Raw genomic sequence first — 19,132 nt, 5'->3', positions numbered from 1 at the left:
CATCCTCTTGGCTGCTGGGGAAGGGGTGGTGTAAGACCCCTGGATACTGGCAACAGTATCCAAAGGTACAGGCTCCAATTTCGACGGCCTCCCCTTCCCTTTTCAGTCGTCTCAATGACCAAGGTCGCAGACCTGAACCAAAGCCAGAGTTTACACAACAATCTTCACAACATATTTTCTAGTTCCCAAGAAGGACGGGGGCTATCATCCCATCCTCTACCTCAGATGCTTGAAATGTTGTCTGAAGGCACTGCCTTTCAAGATGTTGCCCACGACCCACATCTTTCAGTCCATAAAACCAGGAGTGGTTCACTTCTCTAGACCTCAAGGACGCCTACTTTCATATCCCGATATGGCCAGATCACTGACCCCTCCTGAGATTCGCATTTTTTTGGACAGGCCTACCAGTTCAACATCCTACCATTTGGCCTGTCCCTGGCCAAATGGTTCACACGTTTTGTCTCAGAAGCTCTGGCTCCTCACCAATTAGCAGACCTGAAGATACTCACCTACTTGGAGGACTGTCTGATTTGTGCTCCATCTCACAGGTGTCTGATAATGGAGACCGAGAGGATGATGTCTCGCATCTAGCACCTGGCCATAAAAGTGAACTTGGATAAGAGCAATCTGAAGCGCAGACTGCAGACTGCTTTCGTGGGTCTATCTCTCAATTCCCTAACCATGACAGCGTCCCTCACCCCAAGATCCTGAACCTTCTTGACTGTTTCCGCCTCGGCAAACATCTTGTTGCTCCACTGTTTCAAAGCCTTTTAGGGATGATAACAGCAGCAACGACCATGGTTCCGCTAGGCCTCAGAGCCCCGAGATGGTTCAATGCATTCTACCTTCACCCCAAAACAGACAAAAGGGTGAAGCTCAAAGTGACGAACACGTGCCTTCTGACACTCCGTCCCTGGAGAGAAAGGATTCTCTTAACTCAGGGGGTTCCTCTGGGGAATCTCCCTGAGGCTGGGGGCCTGTCAAGGAAGGCAAGTAGGTGAGAAGGGTGTGGGAGCCCCCTTGGCGCTCTGAACACATCAATGTGTTAGAGCTCAAAGCTGTTCACCTTAAGCTCATAGCCCTTCTCCCTCACATTCTGGACAGACATGTGCTTGTGAGAACAGACAACACCTCCACGGTGTATCACATAAATCACTAAAGGGGCACGAGATCACTGCGTTGCCTTCAGGTGGGCTCTACCCCGCTTGGCTTCCCTCAGGACCATCCATGTGCGGGGTGTTACAAACCATGCTACACACCTCCACTCCAGGTCCTCTTCCAGGGGTGTGGCGCCTCCACCAGATTTGGTCTAGATTTGGGAATTCCCAGGTGGACCTGTTTGCCTCACAAGAGACCACCCACTGCCAGATGTGGTTTTCTCTCAGGGGTTTAGGGGGCAATCTTGGCTGGATGCTCTGTCCCAAGAGTGGCCGGAAGGGTTGATGTACGCTTTCCCCCCCATTGCCTCTGATCTCACAGGGTCAAGCACTGACACCACAGGGTCCTACAAGTAGCGTCAAGATGGCCAGGCAGACCTTGGTTCTCTGAGCTCCTTTGGGTGGTGTGGGGATCCCCTGGACCCTCTTCCAACCAGGTCAGACCTCCTGTTGCAGTTGGACCGCCAGATTTGGCCTCCCAACCCAGCTTCCCTTCAGCTGTGGGTATGGCGAATAACTGTTGTGGGTATGGCGAGTCCATCTCTCAGGAGCTAGACGCAGCTATTCATGACTCTAAGAAATGTGAGTGTCCTATCCACCCGCTCACTTTATGTTCTCAGATGGAGCCTATTCGCCTCTCAGTGTGACGCTAGACAGACCCAGTTACCAGCCCTGTCCTTCTTCTCCGATTTCTCCAGTTCCATCTGGACATGGGCAAGACAGTCACCACTACTAAAGTGTACATGGCCTTCATTTCAGCTTCTCATGACCTAGTGGATGGCCACAAGCTGAACAGTCACCCCCTTGTGTCGTAGTTTCTGAAGGGTGTCTGCCAGCTACACCTGGGACGCGTTCTGCGTCCCCCTGATTAATTGCTTAAAAATCATACAATGTGATTTCTGGATTTTTGTTTTAGATTCCGTCTCTCACAGTTGAAGTGTACCTATGATAAAAATTACAGACCTCTACATGCTTTGTAAGTAGGAAAACCTGCAAAATCAGCAGTGTATCAAATACTTGTTCCCCCCACTGTATGTTGAAGAGGGTGTGGCTTAAGCTGCATCGCTCTCGCTCTCACTGTTTCTCTCTTTCTGTGGTTTTCAGCCGGATATCTCAGAACTCTTAGTTCTCTCATACTGTAGGCTACAATACTTGCACTTCAAGTTGACCATTTTAACAACAGTTAACCAACTCTGTTGATGGGGCAGCTTATGTATGTACATATATTGGACTGAAATATGTGAAAAAAATGTCCTTTGACCTAGAGATCAGAAGTTCTTAGTCAAACACAACCCACAGTGTTAAATGTAACGTATCATTATCAACTAGGCCTAGAACAATCTGTGTCATTAATAACAATATAATGAGAGGAATTTATATCCATACAATTGAGTGTCAATCCTGAATGAGAGATCACTAAAAGAAGACTACTGTATTGTGTTTGCTGTGTTTTTTCCATATATGTTTTTGGGGAGGTGAAGTGACTGTGTGGTGATAGAAGCCCTAGAGGATGAGTGTCATACCATCAAAGTCACTCACACTATGTGTCTCTTAGACAACAGTAGCTGCAGTAATAAAGAATATTTGATGCCAAACGTCAATGATTATATACCTATAAGTCCAGCTAGGAAACTCTGAACTGTAAAATACACAGTTAAAGACCATAGTCTCGAATGAGTCGTCAACAAATATGATGCGGTCCAGTTCGACCAATCACCTGTAACTCCATTGTTGAAGTGTTGTCTACATGGGTGGACTCTTTCCACTCAAGACCCAAGTTGTGAAGAGCTGACAACTTTAAAGATGATCGCACTGTGTCTAATATTTCCACTTCTCGTAGAGATGGGTAAGTCCATCTTTAATTATTCACTGCTTATGTGATGATTTGGAGACACAAGGTTTCCAATTACTATTTTATAGACACTTTGAGAATCCAAAGTTGTATTTGAGATATGTAACAGCTAATATATGTTTATGTTCTCTAGTTCATGGGGTAGCTGGGATTGAATCTTTATCCATACGTCAGGAGAGTGGTCTCAAGTCAGCCAAAATTGGAGACACAATGATTTTGCGTTGCTTCTATGAAGGCGACATGGCCATGCATTTCTCCTGGTACAAGCAAAACTTGGGAGATAAACTTCAGCTCTTCTCAACCGTTCATTATAAGTATGACAGGAATGCAACATTCTACCATGAGTTTAAGGATAACTCTCGCTTCTCAGTGCAAAATGGCCCAAAAAAGAATCACCTAAGGATCTCAGACATGCAACTCTCTGATTCCGGCACTTACTACTGTGGAAACGCTTATACCAATAGGGTGGAGTTTGGAAAAGGAGTTATTCTCATTGTAGAAGGTACGTAGAAAGTTTTTGTTTTAAATCTGAATTTACAGATATACGGTGTAAAAATGTGCTATTATGTTAATCAGATGAGATCTTAATTTAACAAATGATAAATTAAAATAGTCGCTACCGTGATAATCTAGAAATTAATGGGTTAGTTTAACTTTTTGTCAGGGTCCAGAAACATGCCTATACTCCAGCAATCTGTGTCTGAGTCAGTCCAGCCAGGAGACGTTGTGACTCTGAACTGTACAATACACACTGAGACCTGTGCTGGAGAACACCGTGTCTATTGGTTCAGACGTGGCTCAGGAGAATCCCCTCCAGGAATCATTTACAGCCATGGAGACAGGAGTGACCAGTGTGAGAAGAGCCCTGAGGCTGGGTCTCCTACACAGAGCTGTGTCTTCAACCTCCCCAAGAGGAACCTCAGCCTCTCTGATGCTGGGACGTACTACTGTGCTGTGGCCTTATGTGGGGAGATACTGTTTGGGAACGGGACCAAGCTGGACATTCAAGGTAATTCCAATTTCCTCTGCCATACATTGCCACAAATACATTTTAATGTATGCCACATAGCTCAAAATGACTGCTTTTTGTTTCAACCAATTCATGCCCCTATAACACGGTATCCTTAGTTTTAGCAGGACCTTTATTTTGGCACAATGTATTTGGTAAAAAGTGTTTGTCTCTACAATGGGGAATTTTACTTTACTGAAATTGACTAGTTTACTAGTATCATATTTTACCTAAGCGTTCATGAATACAATATGAATCTACTGATACCTTTTCACAGTTCCAGAGCATTATTCTCCATTTGATCTAAGTCCTACTGTTCTTGCCTTGGTCGTGTCCAACATCGTTCTTGGGACAGTGACCCTGCTGCTTGCCTGGGCACTTTACAAGAATCTGAACAGACATCACAGAGGTAATTCTTTTACTTTATATCGTGTCTGTTTCATGTACATGTATAAAATGTCAAGTCTGTCAACGGCAATTTAATATCTAACTTATAAGCATTGTCGATTAACTACATGAGGTAGGAAAATGTATTGTCTTAAAAATAATAAATGGCCTTCCTCTGTTTCAATCTCCGAAGGGAGGAAAGAAGGTCCAACATCCCAGGGGAATCAGGTAAATTCAAAAAAGTTCATGAATATATTCTCAGTTTTTACATAAGTGTCTCTTTACAACTGTCCATTTAGGTTTCCTTACAACTAGTATTCAGCTTGGAAGTAATAGATCACTGTACTAGATGTAACTTACTTTTCTTTGTGATGGTTGTTACTTATTTCCATGGACTTTCTCTTTGTTACTGTTCCACTGACTACAAGGTCATTTAGTACAGTGCGTTTGACAGGTCTTTTGTAGAGGAGAAAATAACATGTCATATAGCAGTTCATACTAGCATCATAATGCATTTTGCCATGGTTTCACCTCTCTCAGAATCAAGACGGTGACGTGTTGAACTATGCTGCTGTGAGTTTCACTCCCAAGAAGAACTCTTCTCCCTCCAGAAGAACAAGAGGGAAGACCAGTAGAGAGGATGCAGTGTACTCTGAGGTCAGGTACCTTCAGCAGGAGTGAGAAACACCGTATCACCACTCCAAGCAGAACCAGTTTACTCTTTGTAATAAAAGGACTGTTAATAACTGAAATGTATGTCATTTTGACAATGTTTATATGTTATAGTTATATGATTATCCTGTAATGCATTCAAACCTTTTACTTGTGCTTTTAATGAATAGAAATTCTCTGATAGAGGATCCCTTGTTCGCTGTATGTTTATGGTTTTTTTTATCATAATAAACTCTAATATTTGAACCCTTCATACATCTGTTTCCTCTGTAAAGTACATATTTGTTACCACAGGTTTTAAAGGAATAGTAGTTTAGCTGAATGTGTGTCAGGCTCCATCAGTCAGAAACCCATCTTACACAATGAAAGGGTTACACAATATAAAGATCGTTCTGACTCTACAGACCTCATACCTCAACTGACCATCCTACCAATCCTCGACTTCGGCGATATCATTTACAAAATAGCCTCCAATACCCTACTCAACAAATTGGATGCAGTCTATCACAGTGCCATCCGTTATGTCACCAAAGCCCCATATACTACCCACCATTGCGACCTGTACGCTCTCGTTGGCTGGCCCTCACTTCATACTCGTCACCAAACTAACTAGCTCCATGTCATCTACAAGACCCTGCTAGGTAAAGTCCTCCCTTATCTCAGCTCGCTGGTCACCATAGCATCACCCACCTGTAGCACGCGCTCCAGCAGGTATATCTCTCTGGTCACCCCCAAAACCAATTATTTCGTTGGTCGCCTCTCCTTCCAGTTCTCTGCTGCCAATGACTGGAACAAACTACAAAAATCTCTGAAACTGGAAACACTTATCTCCCTCACTAGCTTTAAGCACCAGCTGTCAGAGCAGCTCACAGATTACTGCACCTGTACATAGCCCACCTATAATTTAGCCCAAACAACTACCTCTTTCCCTACTGTATTTATTTTATTTATTTATTTTGCACCCCATTATTGTTATTTCTATTTTGCACATTCTTCCACTGCAAATCTACCATTCCAGTGTTTTACTTGCTATATTGTATTTACTTTGCCACCATGGCCTTTTTTTGCCTTTACCTCCCTTATCTCACCTCATTTGCTCACATTGTATTTTTTCTACTGTATTATTGACTGTATGTTTGTTTTACTCCATGTGTAACTCTGTGTCGTATGTGTCGAACTGCTTTGCTTTATCTTGGCCAGGTCGCAATTGTAAATGAGAACTTGTTCTCAACTTGCCAACCTGGTTAAATAAAGGTGAAATAAAAAATAAATATACAGTTGAAGTAGGAAGTTTACATACACTTAGGTTGGAGTCATTAAAAATCATTTTTCATCCACTCCACAAATTTCTTGTTAACAAACTATAGTTTTGGCAAGTCGATTAGGACATCTACTTTGCATGACACAAGTAATTTTTACCACAAATGTTTACAGACAGATTATTTCACTTATAATTCACTGTTTCACAATTCCAGTGGGTCAGAAGTTTATATACACTAAATTGATGGTGCCTTTAAACAGCTTAGAAAATTCCAGAAAATTATGTCATGGCTTTAGAAGCTTCTGATTTACATCATTTGAGTCAATTGGAGGTATTTGAGTCAATTGTGGATGTATTTCAAGGCCTACCTTGAAACTCAGTGCCTCTTTGCTTGACATCATGGGAAAATAAAAAGAAATTAGCCAAGACCTCAGAAAAAGATTGTAAACCACAAGTCTGGTTAATCCATGGGAGCAATTTCCAAACGCCTGAAGGTACCACGTTCATCTGTAAAAACACCATGGGACCACGCAGCCGTCATACCGCTCAAGAAGGAGACGGTTGCTGTCTCCTAGAAATGAAAGTACTTTTGTGCAAAAAGTGCAAATGAATCCCAGAACAACAGCAAAGGACCTTTTGAATATATTTGAGATTCTTCAAAGTAGCCACCCTTTGAATATTCTGGTATAATACATTATATTTTGGAAATGGTGCATATCTTATGATTCAATGTCAGTGTAGAAATGGGAAGAGATTTGAAGTGGTTGTGGTAATAATATATTTACAACCTTTCAGATATGTATTGTTTACCTTTATTTAACTAGGCAAGCCAGTTAAGAACAAATTCTTATTTTCAATGACGGCCTAGGAACAGTGTGTTAACTGCCTGTTCAGGGGCAGAACGACAGATTTGTACCTTGTCAGCTCAACTTGCAACCTTCCGGATGCTAGTATGAACCTTCTAACCACTAGGCTACCCTGCCACCCCATAATATTGTTGATTGAGTTGAGTTGAGTTGATTGAGTTGACTTCGTTGACGTCATTTCCGGTCACAACTTGCAGACTTGTTTTCGAGTTGCTGTGCGTTTTGTTGCCAACCTGTTTTGCTACCTGACAAATTTACTTTTTAATTACCGTTTATATTTTTGTTTATTTTTCCTCAACTTTTTCACTCCGGACGCTTTATCTGGACACGATTCGTCAGGACCTCCAACAGCCGAAGCTAAGTAGTAACATTAACATGATGCCTTCTAATTGCAGTCGCTGTACTCGCCTTACGGTGAGGATAGCTGTGCTACAAGCCCAGCTTCAGACGCAATTGCTAGGCAAGGGCAATTTCAGTGTAGGAAAGGATGAAACAGCGTCTGTGCCACCAGTAAGTACAGATAGTAGTATAAATCCCCTGGCACAGTCCCCGCAGCCGGACAACTTTCTCACGGTTTCTGGAAGGAAATGCTGTAGGAACGCTCAACCGGTGTAGCTCATTCAGCCGACAGAAACTTTCAACCGGTTTTCCCCATTAAGCAGCGGGTCGGAGTCAGAGGCCGAGTCTTCTCTGGTCTCTACTCCTCCCGTTACGGGGTCTGAGACGCCGAAGCTTCCCACCATTAGCTCTGATAAATTGAAAACTCTAGTCATTGGCGACTCCATTACCCGCAGTATTAGACTTAAAACAAATCATCCAGCGATCATACACTGTTTACCGGGGGGCAGGGCTACCGACATTAAGACTAATCTGAAGATGGTGCTGGCTAAAGCTAAAACTGGCGAGTGTAGAGCGTATAGAGATATTGTTATCCACGTCGGCACCAACGATGTTAGGATGATACAGTCAGAGATCACCATAGCTTCTGCGTGTAAATCAGCTAGAAAGATGTGTCGGCATCGATTAATTGTCTCTGACCCCCTCCCAGTTAGGGGGAGTGATGAGCTCTACAGCAGAGTCTCACAACTCAATCGCTGGTTGAAAACTGTTTTCTGCCCCTCCCAAAAGATAGAATTTGTAGATAATTGGCCCTCTTTCTGGGACTCACCCACAAACAGGACCAAGCCTGACCTGCTGAGGAGTGATGGACTCCATCCTAGCTGGAGGGGTGCTCTCATTATATCTACCAACATAGACAGGGCTCTAACTCCTCTAGCTCCACAATGAAATAGGGTGCAGGCCAGGCAGCAGGCTGTTAGCCAGCCTGCCAGCATAGTGGAGTCTGCCACTAGCACAGTCAGTGTAGTTAGCTCAGCTATCACCATTGAGACCGTGTCTGTGCCTCGACCTAGGTTGGGCAAAACTAAACATGGCGGTGTTCGCCTTAGCAATCTCACTAGGATAAAGACCACCTCCATTCCTGTCATTATTGAAAGAGATCATGATACCTCACATCTCAAAATAGGGCTACTTAATGTTAGATCCCTTACTTCAAAGGCAATTATAGTCAATGAACTAATCACTGATCATAATCTTGATGTGATTGGCCTGACTGAAACATGGCTTAAGCCTGATGAATTTACTGTGTTAAATGAGGCCTCACCTCCTGGCTACACTACTGACCATATCCCCCGTGCATCCCGCAAAGGCGGAGGTGTTGCTAACATTTACGATAGCAAATTTCAATTTACAAAAAAAAAAATATTTTGAGCTTCTAGTCATGAAATCTATGCAGCCTACTCAATCACTTTTTATAGCTACTGTTTACAGGCCTCCTGGGCCATATACAGCGTTCCTCACTGAGTTCCCTGAATTCCTATCGGACCTTGTAGTCATAGCAGATAATATTCTAATCTTTGGTGACTTTAATATTCACATGGAAAAGTCCACAGACCCACTCCAAAAGGCTTTCGAGCCATCATCGACTCAGTGGGTTTTGTCCAACATGTCTCTGGACCCACTCACTGTCACAGTCATACGCTGGACCTAGTTTTGTCCCATGGAATAAATGTTGTGGATCTTAATGTTTTTCCTCATAATCCTGGACTATCGGACCACCATTTTATTACGTTTGCAATTGCAACAAATAATCTGCTCAGACCCCAACCAAGGATCATCAAAATTCGTGCTATAAATTCACAGACAACACAAACATTCCTTGATGTCCTTCCAGATTCCCTCTGTCTACCCAAGGACGCCAGAGGAAAAAAATCAGTTAACCACCTAACTGAGGAACTCAATTTAACCTTGCGCAATACCCTAGATGCAGTTGCACCCCTAAAAACTAAAAACATTTCTCATAAGAAACTACACAGAAAATACCCGAGCTCTGAAGCAAGCTTCCAGAAAATTGGAACGGAAATGGCGCCACACCAAACTGGAAGTCTTCCGACTAGCTTGGAAAGACAGTACTGTGCAGTACCGAAGAGCCCTTACTGTTGCTCGATCATCCTATTTTTCTAACTTAATTGAGGAAAATAAGAACAATCCGAAATTCCTTTTTGATACTGTCGCAAAGCTAACTAAAAAGCAGCATTCCCCAAGAGAGGATGACTTTCACTTTAGCAGTGATAAATTCATGAACTTCTTTGAGGAAAAGATTATGATTATTAGAAAGCAAATTACGGACTCCTCCTTAAATCTGCGTATTCCTTCAAAGCTCAGTTGTCCTGAGTCTGCACAACTCTGCCAGGACCTAGGATCAAGACAGACGCTCAAGTGTTTTAGTACTATATCTCTTGACACAATTATGAAAATAATCATGGCCTCTAAACCTTCAAGCTGCATACTGGACCCTATTCCAACTAAACTACTGAAAGAGCTGCTTCCTGTGCTTGGCCCTCCTATGCTGAACATAATAAATGGCTCTCTATCCACCGGATGTGTACCAAACTCACTAAAAGTGGCAGTAATAAAGCCTCTCTTGAAAAAGCCAAACCTTGACCCAGAAAATATAAAAAACTATCGGCCTATATCGAATCTTCCATTCCTCTCAAAAATGTTAGAAAAGGCTGTTGTGCAACAACTCACTGCCTTCCTGAAGACAAACAATGGTTTTAGACCCCATCATAGCATAAAATTACATTTTAATGGCATCAGATCGAGGCTCTGCATCTGTCCTCGTGCTCCTAGACCTTAGTGCTGCTTTTGATACCATCGATCACCACATTCTTTTGGAGAGATTGGAAACCCAAATTGGTCTACACGGACAAGTTCTGGCCTGGTTTAGATCTTATCTGTCGGAAAGATATCAGTTTGTCTCTGTGAATGGTTTGTCCTCTGACAAATCAACTGTAAATTTCGGTGTTCCTCAAGGTTCCGTTTTAGGACCACTATTGTTTTCACTATATATTTTACCTCTTGGGGATGTTATTCGAAAACATAATGTTAACTTTCACTGCTATGCGGATGACACACAGCTGTACATTTCAATGAAACATGGTAGAAGCCCCAAAATTGCCCTTGCTAGAAGCATGTGTTTCAGACATAAGGAAGTGGATGGCTGCAAACTTTCTACTTTTAAACTCGGACAAAACAGAGATGCTTGTTCTAGGTCCCAAGAAACAAAGAGATCTTCTGTTGAATCTGACAATTAATCTTAATGGTTGTACAGTCGTCTCAAATAAAACTGTGAAGGACCTCGGCGTTACTCTGGACCCTGATCTCTCTTTTGAAGAACATATCAAGACCATTTCAAGGACAGCTTTTTTCCATCTACGTAACATTGCAAAAATCAGAAACTTTCTGTCCAAAAAAAATGCAGAAAAATGAATCGATGCTTTTGTCACTTCTAGGTTAGACTACTGCAATGCTCTACTTTCCGGCTACCCGGATAAAGCACTAAATAAACTTCAGTTAGTGCTAAATACGGCTGCTAGAATCCTGACTAGAACCAAAAAATTGGATCATATTACACCAGTGCTAGCCTCTCTACACTGGCTTCCTGTCAAAGCAAGGGCTGATTTCAAGGTTTTACTGCTAACCTACAAAGCATTACATGGGCTTGCTCCTACCTATCTCTCTGATTTGGTCCTGCCGTACATACCTGCACGTACGCTACGGTCACAAGACGCAGGCCTCCTAATTGTCCCTAGAATTATTTCTAAGCAAACAGCTGGAGGCAGGGCATTCTCCTATAGAGCTCCATTTTTATGGGTTGTGCCGTGGCGGAGGTCTTTGTGGGCTATACTCAGCCTTGTCTCAGGATGGTAAGTTGGTGGTTGAAGATATCCCTCTAGTGGTGTGGGGGCTGTGCTTTGGCAAAGTGGGTGGGGTTATATCCTTCCTGTTTGGCCCTGTCCGGGGGTGTCCTCGGATGGGGCCACAGTGTCTCCTGACCCCTCCTGTCTCAGCCTCCAGTATTTATGCTGCAGTAGTTTATGTGTCGGGGGGCTAGGGTCAGTTTGTTATATCTGGAGTACTTCTCCTGTCCTATTCGGTGTCCTGTGTGAATCTAAGTGTGCGTTCTCTAATTCTCTCCTTCTCTCTTTCTTTCTCTCTCTCTCTCGGAGGACCTGAGCCCTAGGACCATGCCCCAGGGCTACCTGACATGATGACTCCTTGCTGTCCCCAGTCCACCTGGCCGTGCTGCTGCTCCAGTTTCAACTGTTCTGCCTTATTATTATTCGACCATGCTGGTCATTTATGAACATTTGAACATCTTGGCCATGTTCTGTTGTAATCTCCACCCGGCACAGCCAGAAGAGGACTGGCCATCCCACATATGCTCTCTCTAATTCTCTCTTTCTTTCTCTCGCTCGGAGGACCTGAGCCCTAGGACCATGCCCCAGGAATACCTGACATGATGACTCCTTGCTGTCCCCAGTCCACCTGACCGTGCTGCTGCTCCAGTTTCAACTGTTCTGCATTATTATTATTCGACCATGCTGGTCATTTATTAACATTTGAACATCTTGGCCATGTTCTGTTATAATCTCCACCCGGCACAGCCAGAAGAGGACTGGCCACCCCACATAGCATGGTTCCTCTCTAGGTTTCTTCCTAGGTTTTGGCCTTTCTAGGGAGTTTTTCCTAGCCACCGTGCTTCTACACCTGCATTGCTTGCTGTTTGGGGTTTTAGGCTGGGTATCTGTACAGCACTTTGAGATATCAGCTGATGTACGAAGGGCTACAGTATATAAATAAATTTAATTTGATTTGATTTGAATGAACAACGTGATTAAAGTTATGTTGTGGAATGTGAATGGGACTAGGTTCATATTTAAAAAGATGTAAGGTATTGAATTATCTTAAACAAAAACACTCAGATGTGATTAAGCTCCAAGAGACCCACCTACTGGAAAATGATTATCCTAGGGTGGGAGACAGATGGGTGGGTAGTGCTTACCATAATACATTCCACCCATAAAAAGAGATGTCTCTATTCTATTTTCCAAAGGTATACATATTCAAGTGGGAAAATAGTTTAAGGACAAAGAGGGATGAATCTTGATTCAACATATAATATTTGGAAATATGTATGCTCCAAATGAAGTGGACCCAGACTTCTTGCTTCAACTTAACAAAATAATAATAATAATTTTGGTGATTTTCCTCTGGTGCTAGGGGGGGGGGGGGGGGGGGGGGGGGGGCGTCTTACTTGAAAATGTGTTTTGTGAATTCCTTGAAACACACATTACGATATTCTTTGAAACAAACAACAATAGTTTGAAACAGGTACATGACTGGGAAGCTTTTAAAGCGGAGTAATGATACAACGATCAGCTACTATTCAGAAATTAGTTAAACAGAAATGTATAAACTTGAAACAGAGCTTAAAATGCTGGAGAGGGAATATTGGTCCAATCCTAACAACATTTCTCTTGTAAATCTGACAAAAAACAAATATGAGCTGAATATTGTATTCAGTAAAATGGTGGAATATTCCCTGTACAGGCTGAAGCAGAGATGGTACGAATCTAGTGAAAAGGCAGTAAGATTGTTGGCCAGTCAATTGAAATCTAGAGAAACAGATCGGCAAGTAGGTGGAATCAGAAATATGACAGGCAAGCTGATTCCCAATCATAAAGAAATAAACAATATGTTTTGAGACTTCTATCAGGAACTTTGTACGTCAGACGGTCCCTTAGATACGCAGAAATCAGAGGCATTCTTTCAGAATCTGAACCTTCCTATATTAACAGAGGATGACAGGAATTGGCTCGACCGCCCTATTACTTTGGAGGAATTGACCGAAACTATAAGACAAGCACCCAGTGGTAAAACTCCAAGGTTGGATGGGATACCCAGTGATTCGTATAAAAGGTTTGCAGAGCAGCTTAGCCCAGAAATATTAAAAACATTTAACACATTGATTGACACAGGTCAGCTCCCACCTTCTATGAGTGATGCAGTAATCACCCAAATCCTCAAAAAAGGAAAGGATCCCCATGAGTGTGGGAGCTACCGTCCAAATTCTTTGATAAATTGTGATGGAAAACTGTTTACAAAACTTCTGGCTATGAGGGTGAATCATATCATTAAGAAAATCATGAATCCAGATCAGGTGGGATTTGGGAAATGCAGAACTTCATCTGATAATCTTAGGTGCCTATTGCATGTCATCTGGAAGGCAAACGATTTGGATACTTCAGTGACAGCCTTATCCCTAGATGCAGAGAAAGCCTTTGATAGGGTGGGCTGGGACTACCTGCGTTATACTATAAATACATTTGGATTTGGACAGGGCTTTCAGAATATTATTAAACTTCTGTACAACGACCCCAAATCCATAGTCGTCACTAACGGACTATGATCATCTCCGTTTTCTGTAGGATGAGGCAAGAAAAAAAAAAAATCTCTCGCCCCTCATATCTATTATAGCATTAGAACCATTAGCCGAAGCCATTAGGATGCATCAGTCAATCAAAGGGATTAATATGGGAGGTAGGGAGAATAAACAACTGCTTTATGCAGATGACATATTACTATTAATATCAGACCCCCAATTCTTTGCCTTGACTGGACCTTGTAAATGTATTCTCATAGATATCGGGCTATAAAGTCAACTGGACCACATCTGAAGTAATGCCTCTATCAAAAAAGAGATCTTCACCTTTCTTGATAAGCTATGCTTTGTTAAGGAACAACCCTAAATTGAAAAAAGGGGGACACATGCTTTTCTGGAAAGATTGGTATAGAAAGGAGATAAAGAACATTGGTTGTCTGTATCAAGAAAACACTTTTACCTCTTTTGAAGAGCTATGGTCCAAGTATAATTCACAGAAACAAGACTTTTTGAGGTATCTCCAGCTTAGAGATTGTTTGCTTAATTAAGGTAGGACAAAACAACAACCAATTCCCAATATATTCCAATATAAGCGTTAAGATAGAAATCCTATGCAAATTACCACATAACGCAGGGCTTATACAGTGGGGAGAACAAGTATTTGAAACACTGCCGATTTTGCAGGTTTTCCTACTTACAAAGCATGTAGAGGTCTGTATTTTTTATCATAGGTACACTTCAACTGTGAGAGACGGAATCTAAAACAAAAATCCAGAAAATCACATTGTATGATTTTTAAGTAAATAATTTGCATTTTATTGCATGACATAAGTATTAGATCACCTACCAACCAGTAAGAACTCCTGCTCTCACAGACCTGTTAGTTTTTCTTTAAGAAGCCATCCTGTTCTCCACTCATTAACTGTATTAACTGCACCTGTTTGAACTCATTACCTGTATAAAAGACACCTGTTCCACACACTCAATCAAACAGACTCCAACATCTCCACAATGGCCAAGAGCAGAGAGCTGTGTAAGGAAAAGGAAACAATAAAAACTATAACAGAAAAAGAAATGAATTAATATGATGTGTTGTGAAAGTACCACAGAATAAAAATAAAGTATAATAGCATTTTATAGCAATCTGAGAATTCTCCATAGGTAGGAAACTGGGTAAAAGTTTGTATAGTTCTGATTCTAATTGAAATCTGTTTTGCAGGAGAGGATATTGGAACCATGAAGCTCTTCCTACTGGTTGTGATCCTGGGTGTTGTAACTGCTGTTCTACTGATAATCATCCTCATCCTGGTCCTCAAGGTAAGACGATGCGAACAGACTAAACACATTTATGGAGCCTATTTCATATGGGGCCGGCTATTAACTACACTTACAAAGTGAAAATGTTTCCTATGACACTGCAGGGGTAGGCAACCCTGGTTCTGGAGTGCCACAGGCACTTCATGTTTTTGATTTAACCGATTTGGAAGACCAGGTGTGTTGAATTTAGGCAACCACTGAACTGATCAATTAGCTTAGTTAGGCAGGTGTGGTGCCGAGTTGGAACAAAATCCTGCACTACTTGCGGCACTCCAGGAACAGGGTGGCCTACCCCTGACATACTATATACTGAGAATTGAAAGAGTAGGTAAAGTATATATTGTGCGCTCAACAATGGAATGATCAGTTTATCTTCTCATCTCTGTTTTATATCATATTCAGGACCTGAATCGCAACAACCACAAAAATATCAGGTAAGTGCTATTTGTTCAGTGAAATTTAGAAAATACAAGCAATTCAGAAACAGTGTAAATTATAATTGTATGTTAGGTAGTTTTCAAATGTACAGAACCAAGATACTAATGCACTGAATTATGCCGCCCTGAATTTCACCACCTAGAAAAAGAGGGAGAGAAGAGAGGAGTTGGACCCCCATGTAGTGTATGCTGCTACAAGATGGCAAAGTGGAGGGTGGAGAGGACAAGTGGTTTGCCATATCTTTGAACACAAGTTTAAATCCTCTATTGTATGTGTAGTTAAATCAAATGTATTAAAAATAAATCAGTAAATATCTCTGTAGTTTCTGTGCTTTATACCTCAGGGTCACTGTAGCCCTCTTCCACTCTGTTAGGCCACACAGCTCAGTAGTACAGGGGTGGTTAGAGAGGGGGAGTTGGACTCAAACCACAACTGTTTAATGGCCACAGGAGTAGTTGCCTCTCTCAGCTTAGGTCACTGCTGTGTGTATTAGTGATTTGGTTATTCTTTAATAATTCCTTTGTAAAGTACCCAGCATTGGACAGTTGTATTACATTGATTACTTAATAAAAATAGTTTAATCAAAACCTCATGTTATGTTATTCGCCCCTTTAGTATTTCCTGTCATGACTGCACTGATCACAGCCCCTATTCTGAAAAGCATCTAGTTACCTTATAAGGAGAATATGATTAGTCTGAGGTAGAGGAGGGGCCAGTGAAGAAGGCATCACTTCCTGTGGTGTGAGTGGAGGAGCAGTTCAGTGATGAGTGAGACCTGCTGGGGTGAACATCACTGGGCCTCTTAGACTAACACTGGGGGGTGGGTCGCTCTCTGCCCGCTGCCCAACGAATTGTACTTGTTAAATGTATCTTGAACAAATGTCTTTCAATGGGTGCTCCTATGGGACAGCCGAATAACCCTTTTAGGTTCTAGATAGCACTTTTTTCTGTGTGCCTGCTCAAAAGAACCTGGTCACTTTTCCACCACCTGACATGTAAGTAGAAACGCGTGGGTGATTTGAGGGGCGGTTAACCGTAAGGGAATGTGAGATGGAGACTGTAGACATACCTTGCGTCATCCTCTCTCTGCTGAAGACAACCTGCACTAAAATAAGACTGGCCTTCAGCTCTCACAACACCTCTCAGTGCATCAAAACCACATGTTCTGTTCACACCTCTCTTCATCTGGAAGATAACCAGACCCCTGCTGCTCAGAAGTGCAAAGTATCTGAAGAAAGTATTCAACTAGAGTAGAAAGTGCATACTCAGATTGGTTCTCAATAGTTTTTCAACAATTTTCCTTCGGGATAACTTCTGTCACCTCTGACCCATTCCCTCAAACAGAACGACTAAAGTCCGTATCAATGTTCACAGTGCTAATACAATAAGTGCATACACAGGGATTTGGTGAAAGCAAGTAACATACTACATACGTTCTATTGATATTGGCCATAGATGTATCTATTTCCTCGTGGTGTAGATGAAGATGGTAGGACAGCAGAGGAGAACTCCAGTTATGATGGAGAGAAGGACCAAGATTGTCATCTATGGATCAATGTCAACATCTGAAAAAAAATGTAATCACTCCACTATAGTGCTATGGGCAGTTGTCGATAATGTGTTATCAGTCATTAAACATAATGTTAATAGCATAAGGGTAAAGAAATGTTAGATACCTTCAACATCCAGCTTGGTCCCGTTCCCAAACAGTATCTCCCCACATGAGGCCACAGCACAGTAGTAAGTCCCAGCATCAGAGAGAATGAGGTTCCTCTTGGGGAGGTTGAAGACACAGCTCTGTGTAGGAGACCGAGCCTCGGGGCTCTTCTCACACTGATCACTCCTGTCTCCATGGGTGTAAATGATTCCTGGACGAGATTCTCCTGAGCCATGTCTGAACCAATAGACAGTGTGTTCTCCTGCACAGGTCTCAATGTGGATTGCACAGTTCAAAGTCAGAGTCTTCTGGCTAGACTGACTCAGACACAGACTACTGTTCAACATGCTGGGTCCTGGAATCTGCAGCTTTTCCAGGACTATAAAATCACATTACTATCAATGACTTGCACAATTTCCAAATACAACATATATTTGCTAAAAGAGAAGATAAAACACTTGTATGCATACCCTGATGTTTCAGAAAAACACAACTCCCGAAGATCATGCTTTCATAATCAATTGCAGCACAGTAATACATCCCCATGTTGGATGCCGTGGAATCTGAGATGGTCAGCACAAATCTGGTGCCACTCTTCCTTGTAGCAAAGCAAAGCTTTTAGTCAAACTCTCCAAAGACAATTGCAGTGAGAATACAGAGATAACATCTGGGGCTTGTCCTGTCATCCACAGTGATGAAGCATTCCAAATCAACTGCGTCTCCAAGAGTGAAGGTGCTCCAAACATCAGACTGAGTGACAACAACAGCAAGAGACAAAGCTGAAAGATATATATTTAGATTATTAAAGACTCCACATATCATAGTTCATGCATGTACTGTAAGAACTCAAAAGATCTGTTTTATTTAAATACGTAAGCATGATTGTCCCTTTAATAGTAAGTTTGCACTCTTATTACCCCTAGCTTTACCTGTTCGGAATAACAGATAGATTTTCTTCATATAACAGACAGAGTTTCATCATTGTCCTTCTGATGTGTATACTGGTCATCTTGTCTGTCAGATAAGAGTGAGACATGGGGTTAGCTGTCGTACACATCAGGAGGTCAACATTCTTATCTGTTTCTGTATTTTAAACTGTACCTAAATGATTTGTACATAAATTAACAGTATTTTCAAGTTAAAACAAAATACAATAGTCACAATGAATGTACCTTTTTCTCCAAAGTCCATCATGAATAGGCTTCGACCGCAGTACGTTGCTGTATCAGACTCAAGCGTGTGAAAAAATTCCTTCATAGGTGTCAGCTATGCCCCTTTCTTGTAGTTTGTTCTTCATGATCTAACTGATATTAGAAAGACGACGAGAATCAACCACAGTGTGAGGTGACAGGAACTACAAGTCTGGAGCCAGAGATGACCTGATATTATTGGTTAGTATCTCTGACACCCAGACAGAACTGCAGGTTTTGATGATGAGCTATAAGACCTCTCTGCCTTTGTAGCTGTAGCTACAGCCGGGCTATAGGGTTAGCTTTAGGGCTAGGGTTAGGACTAGGGCTATAGGGTTAGCTTTAGGGCTAGGGTTAGGACTAGGGCTATAGGGCTAGCTTTAGGGCTAGGGTTAGGGCTAGGGCTATAGGGTTAGCTTTAGGGTTAGGACTAGGGCTATAGGGTTAGCTTTAGGGTTAGGACTAGGGCTATAGGGTTAGCTTTAGGGTTAGGACTAGGGCTATAGGGTTAGCTTTAGGGTTAGGACTAGGGCTATAGG

The 19,132-nt window shown here is 42.1% G+C and overlaps 1 protein-coding gene and 1 long non-coding RNA gene across 2 annotated transcripts; both read left to right on the top strand.

Annotated features, from left to right (window-relative positions):
• The first annotated feature begins 2,927 nt into the window (after positions 1-2,927).
• On the top strand, positions 2,928-5,330 carry LOC139416055 (uncharacterized). The gene is made up of 6 exons (XM_071164306.1): positions 2,928-3,003; positions 3,143-3,511; positions 3,674-4,018; positions 4,296-4,427; positions 4,599-4,633; positions 4,946-5,330. Exons 1-6 carry the CDS (start codon positions 2,961-2,963, stop codon positions 5,084-5,086), a joined length of 1,065 nt encoding a protein of 354 aa, XP_071020407.1. The 5' UTR covers positions 2,928-2,960; the 3' UTR covers positions 5,087-5,330.
• Positions 5,331-14,997: 9,667 nt separating this feature from the next.
• Positions 14,998-15,737, top strand: LOC139416059 (uncharacterized). The gene is made up of 3 exons (XR_011635049.1): positions 14,998-15,024; positions 15,211-15,308; positions 15,711-15,737. It is a non-coding gene; the product is annotated as an uncharacterized lncRNA (long non-coding RNA).
• Positions 15,738-19,132: the final 3,395 nt, after the last annotated feature.

Source organism: Oncorhynchus clarkii, chromosome 9 (genome assembly GCF_045791955.1).
Source record: "Oncorhynchus clarkii lewisi isolate Uvic-CL-2024 chromosome 9, UVic_Ocla_1.0, whole genome shotgun sequence".
Lineage (NCBI taxonomy): Eukaryota > Metazoa > Chordata > Actinopteri > Salmoniformes > Salmonidae > Oncorhynchus > Oncorhynchus clarkii.
The sequence above is the reverse complement of the archived record's forward strand: the minus strand, read 5'-3'. Positions and strand labels throughout refer to the sequence as shown.